General features: G+C 28.2%; 1 protein-coding gene across 2 annotated transcripts in view; it reads right to left on the bottom strand.

The window, feature by feature from the left end:
- LOC106469824 (sodium/potassium-transporting ATPase subunit alpha-like) overlaps positions 1-6000 on the bottom strand; it is a 90570-nt gene that overhangs the window by 31320 nt on the left and 53250 nt on the right. For both annotated transcript variants that reach the window (XM_022398387.1, XM_022398386.1), the window contains exons 14-15: positions 4278-4414; positions 2211-2428 (exon numbers count right to left, since the gene is read on the bottom strand). In XM_022398387.1, coding sequence (XP_022254095.1) covers positions 2211-2428; positions 4278-4414 — 355 coding nt within the window. The remainder of the gene's footprint in view (positions 1-2210; positions 2429-4277; positions 4415-6000) is intronic.

Here is a 6000-nt window from a genome sequence, read left to right as displayed (position 1 = left end):
AAGGCCATAGATAGGCCTAAATAAAATGTTTTTAAGTGTGTACCAGTTTAATGTTGAATATTATTTATGATTCTAACTTTATACAAAAGTACCAAAATACTATAATTACAGTACCCTTGTTTTTACTTATATTTGTATTTATAACAAACTAATACTCCATGGTTTATTTTGCTGTTCAAGTAATCACACAATTCTGAGATTTTTTAGCAAAAACTCAAACCAAAGTAGGTAATCACAAAACTCCAATTTTTTAGGGGTAAGAGCAAATTTTAATCCTGGAGACAATACTCTCTTTTTTTCTAAATCATTTAAAGTATAGTTTCATAAATTTATAATTTATATGTGGATTTCTTGAAAATGATTACTTATTTTCTTTTTCTTTGGATTTAAGAATTTCATATTTTCAACAATTCATTATTTCTTATAATTTCATTATCTTGAAAAAGAGAAACTCGAGATCCCTAACATAATTCTTTAATTGTAATTTTTCTTCATCTAATAGTTTTCTTATTTGTTATATTTTTTCTTTATATTTAATTTCAGTTTCCAAAAACCTTTTTTGGGTTTCTGTCACTTCTACTCTTTAATCTAAGGTGGCTGTCTTACAATTTAAGAACTTGGATATTAATTCATATATTTTACACTTATTAAAAAAATTTGAATTAAACTTACATTTACTCAATATAAGTTTTTCACATATTTAAAATCCTTTGAGTATCTCTCTACTATATCTTTCATGGATGATGCATATTACAATGTTTTTTTTTGAAACTCCAAACTGGATATGAATTTAAAGATTAAGTATGTGACAAAAATCACTGCTAAATTAAGAAACCATAATATTTCAAGATGACCAATCCAGAAAAAATACCCGTCTAGTCTGAAAACACCATTAAAGATATGACCATACCTTATTGATGTGGCACCCCACTGTTTTTCACCTAACTAAATTTATATACCCCTACCCCCATCCTTTTTTTTTTTACTTTCAAATTTTGAGTTATAAATTAGAGTGGAAGATCAGGGTTGCAAGATCAGTCCAAAATGAAAAAAAAACCTACCAATCAAAATTAAAAGATAAAGTAAATTGTAGAAATCATCCACCCTTCAATCACCCAGCTACATTTTTCTATAACCTAATTGTAGGAAACAAGTTACATCATACAAAAACGAAACTAATAAAAGATCTGTCAAAAATTATTCTAACCTTTCACTACAATATGTCTACAAATATCTGAACTTTTCATATAAATTCAACTTCTGAACACAAGAATATCATACAATAAATTAATACAAAATCAAATCTTAAATCCTCCTACTTCCAATAATTAAATAACACAAGACAATTAAAACCCCTACATCCTAAAATAAGGAATATTTATATGTACTAAATTCACTGTGGAAAACCAAATGGACTGTTATTAATTGTTCCTGGATACCTTGGTTATCAAAACAGGTGGGAAGTTTGAAACTGGAATCTACCATAAATCTACATTCTCAGATTTATATTTCAACCACAGTAGTTTTAAAACAATGAAATTCAAAGAAAATTTGATTAGAATTTTGGTATACAGAGCCCATATGCTACTAATTAATGTAGAAAGAAAATAAACAATATTAAATGTTATTTAAGCAAAAATGATTTCCTAAAGAAAAAGACAAACAGCATAATCAATGAGTATATCATAAAGGCTTCCAGCCCCTAAAGAGGTACATAATGTACTATTAATAAATAGTCTTAATATAACACTACCATTCACTGGTAAATATGCCTTGAAAATAAAGAAGCAGCTTGAAACTTTATTACACAACATTTATCCACAAGTAGAACTTCGAGACAACCTTACACCCATAATAAGAATAAGGAACTATTCTGTGTTTATAGACAGAATAGGTAAACCAAATCACTTGAATGTTATCCACATGTACAAAGGCTCCGAGCATTTTAGATTATATATATAGGATCTACTATGAGAAGATTGGCAGACAGAATAAAGGAGCACAGTTTACTGGCGAGTTTCTTCTGAAAATGTATAACAAACTATTCTTTTTCTTTTCTTTTAGTGATTTGTTAAAAAAATTACTCAGTCACCAGACAATAACAGAGAAAAAAAATATTTAAGATTAAATATATTAATTTTGAGCTGTATTAACAGCTGTGTAATAAAGGTATATTGCCAGGTCTCAATAAAGACAGAGCAGTTTTTTACCGATATCAGCTTTCTTCAGAGCTGGCGAATCATTGACACCATCTCCTGTTACAGCAACAATTGCTCCCAAACGTTGGCAACCTTCAACAATGATGAGTTTCTGTTGTGGCGAGGTCCTTGCAAACACAATTTCAGTATGATGCTTCAAAATATCATCCAAGTGATCTAGGGTCATTTCTCGTAACTCAAATCCATGCACAACAGCTGCTTTTGCATCCCTGTAATGTTAAGAAAAATAATAATTTTTCTTTCAGATTTACCTGTAGCCTTATACAAAATTTTCATAATACACATAATGTTTCAACATTTTACTATAAAAAATCTTGAAACTATAACAAGCACGAAAAAATTAATTTACGACATAAAACTGCATTACAACATTAAAAACCTACAGAAAAAACTATTTTATGTATTTTAGTATTTCAGTTACATTTTTAATACTAAAATGCCTTTTTTTTATTTTCTATGCATGTTTTTGTAAATTTTGTATATAAAACTCACAAAAAATGAGCTTGTTACTTTCTGTAAGTTTATAAAGCTAAGTATGCACATAAAAATCATTAAAAAACTTGGAACTTGTTCAGATAAATTATTTTTCTTCTTCTCATATTCACTTTCACAGTAAGTTCTCTTCCTCAAAATAAGAAATTTACTGAAACTCTAGGCAAGCATGTTGTTCAAAGTGCCTTACAACGCTACTCACATTTATATGTTTTGGTACTATTCTTACAATGCATTTGGTTACAGAGGGGGTTTGAGGATGAATTTCATTTTTAAATTTATCTTCCAATGACAGAGCCTTGGGAAATTTTTCCCATGGAAATCGTAGCATGAAAGAATAATTTACAAATGGCTAGTATATTATTTGTCTTACAATATGTAAATTTGAAATTTATAAACAAAAATTAATAAAAAGCCATTACATATAATGGCATGAACTTCGAATAGGATTAGGAAATTGCAAGTACGGCTAAGCTAGACAATTGTTTATTGCAATACGAGTGTAAGTAATTACTCCATGTTTATAGTATTATTGCCATGTTTTATACCAATACTGATGATTTGTTACTCAATCTAAACTTCTATTTTGAGTATACCTAATTTAAATGTTTTTAATTTCAAGCATTTCATTACAACTGATCCTAAATCTGTGTGCATAATATAGAAACACACAGCAACAACTAGCATTACAGAACACATCGATGTTACACAAGTGTACAACTTTCTAAGATCAATATTCTGGAGGCAAAAAATTAAGTAAACAAGTGTAATACACAGTTGCATAGCATGTGTGCAAAAAAATATGCTACTCGATCAAATAATTAGTAGGAATCATGGTTTACACCCTAAACTTACTCACTTTTTGGCACAGTCTTCAAGTAAGGTTTAATACATTTACAGATTAGCTTGTGAATATGTTATTATTCCAAATCTTTTGATGGAATATTAGCATTCTGTACTAACTTAAGAAATGTAAACATTTATTTCAAGTTTTAAATTTTAGAAATAAACTAATCTGCATATTACCAAAACTAAATGTTTGTACATCATTAAACAGTTGGTCTACTGTAAAATATTGAATAATGAATTAGGTACAATGTCATAACATTATTCACACACTTAAATTAAAAATCCTATAAACACTTATGTCTTCAAATTTGAATTTCAGAATTTGTTTTAACCATAAAATGATACTTAATTCACACAAAATATTCTTCTCTTGGTTTGTCCATTACTTGAAACACTGTACTTTAAGTTTACTTCAGATCTCTCTTCAATGTCAAAAGATGATTAATAATGTAGTTTTTTTTTGTTTATTATTATTTTCATTTTGCAAAAACAAGATAGCTTCATTTACAATAACTGAATTGGCATCATTTCACGAATAGGAAGTTTTGTACTTTATTTTATACGTGATAAATATAAATGATTTTATTGCAAAAAAGCTGTCAAAACTTTCAAGTGCAATAATTTCTTTTCATTAAGGGCAGGAAATATTTAACTTAAAATTATCCTAAGACTCATAATTGAGTATTAAAAATGTAAATATGTATAGCTCATGTTTACCTAGGATTCACTTCTTCTACAGGAATGTTCAATCGTTGGGCTATGTCTTCAACAGTTTCATTGCCTTCTGAGATAATCCCAACAGCCTTTGCAATAGCTTTTGCTGTGATTGGGTGGTCACCAGTTACCATGATTACCTATGATACAACAAAGGCAGATGCATTTTGAGTAATAACTCTATTTAAAGTTAACATGTTGTAACTTTGGCCAGTGGTTATCATTTAATTATTTATTTATGTATAGTCTCAACACATGACAAACAAGTTTTTCTGATTTTATTATAATGCTTAAATTCATTCAAGCAGATCATAAGTAGTTCCCAAGTGTAACACATATTTTCATGGCAATCTACAAAACAAGATATAATCGAGTCAAAAAAAGCAGCAATATTCATCATCTATTACATACATGCAAACTGGCTAAGTACAATGATCCAATACTTTCTTTATGCAGGAGACATTAACAATTGATCTATGTTTTAATGATACAGTCATTAATTGTATCTACTACTTTCTGCACACATGATTGTTTCCACAGTATTTCTTCCATCAAAATAAACAAAAAAATTATCTCATGCTAGCTGACAAAGTTTATATTACAATACAAATATAAGTAACCATAGGGTGTTTATAGTATTACTGTCCTGTTTATATCGACACTAATGATTTGCTACTCAGTCTAAAATTTTCTTTCTTGAGTATAGGTAATTTAAATTACTATTTAATTTCAAGCATTTGAGTCAGTTAATCAGACTTTCTTTATATACAGTTCTTGTTCATTATTTGCCTTAGCAAGGATCTTAAATTGTTCTCTACTTATAGCTCCATTATACACATTCAATGCATGGTTCTTAATGGTTGTAAAATGATGTACAGTTTCAATTTGCATGCTCTAGTATGCAAACAAGTAACCATCTAGTGGTGGATTCAATATAAACTAAAGAACATTTATATTCATACACCACATTTGAAGTTTCAAACACAAATAACTGATCATTATATTGAAGAAATAGTTTAATATACATCCAGGCTTAATAACAAATCAAAATTCAACATGATGATATGTATGATGACAAACCTTACATAATTGATTTCTAATTAAATTGGCTTGTTTGCCTGTATAAAGGAATGCTAAAGAATTTTTTTTCACGAACATTCCAATTTAGCTGTGTAAGAAGACTCAATTTAAATAGTCATAAATCACAATTTATAACGTGAAATGGAGAAGTATGTTTTAATTAAAAAACCTGATGTTTTCCAACTATTTATGAAAACATTTATACTTGTTGGTCAACTTATCTGCCAGATGAACCAATTTTAACCAGATTTTTCTCAAAAGAAACTTGTATAAAACTGCCAAAGTTAAAATACAAAGCAGTCAAAATTTTCTTATGAAAAATATCACATTTAAATTTAGCATCTATATTATGAAGAAACAGGTTTAAGAATAGGAGTTGATAGTTTTATCACAAAAATACAGTTTAAAAGGTAATAATTTAATGGCATGAATACCCATAATGAATACTTTAATTGCAAGTAAACTTTTTATTTTTCCATTGTTCTATTAAGAATACATGAAAAACGAGCATCGATATTCAAATTCACAATCCTTTTTTTTTTTGTTTCCCTTGGCCACAGTTCATTTTTTTAGGCAGCTGTAAGTAATATTATTTGAGCTATTCTTTATAGACATCCAACTTCATATTGGGAAGTCTTTCATACAA

Source organism: Limulus polyphemus, unplaced genomic scaffold, assembly GCF_000517525.1.
Source record: "Limulus polyphemus unplaced genomic scaffold, Limulus_polyphemus-2.1.2 Scaffold3672, whole genome shotgun sequence".
Lineage (NCBI taxonomy): Eukaryota > Metazoa > Arthropoda > Merostomata > Xiphosura > Limulidae > Limulus > Limulus polyphemus.
The sequence above is the reverse complement of the archived record's forward strand: the minus strand, read 5'-3'. Positions and strand labels throughout refer to the sequence as shown.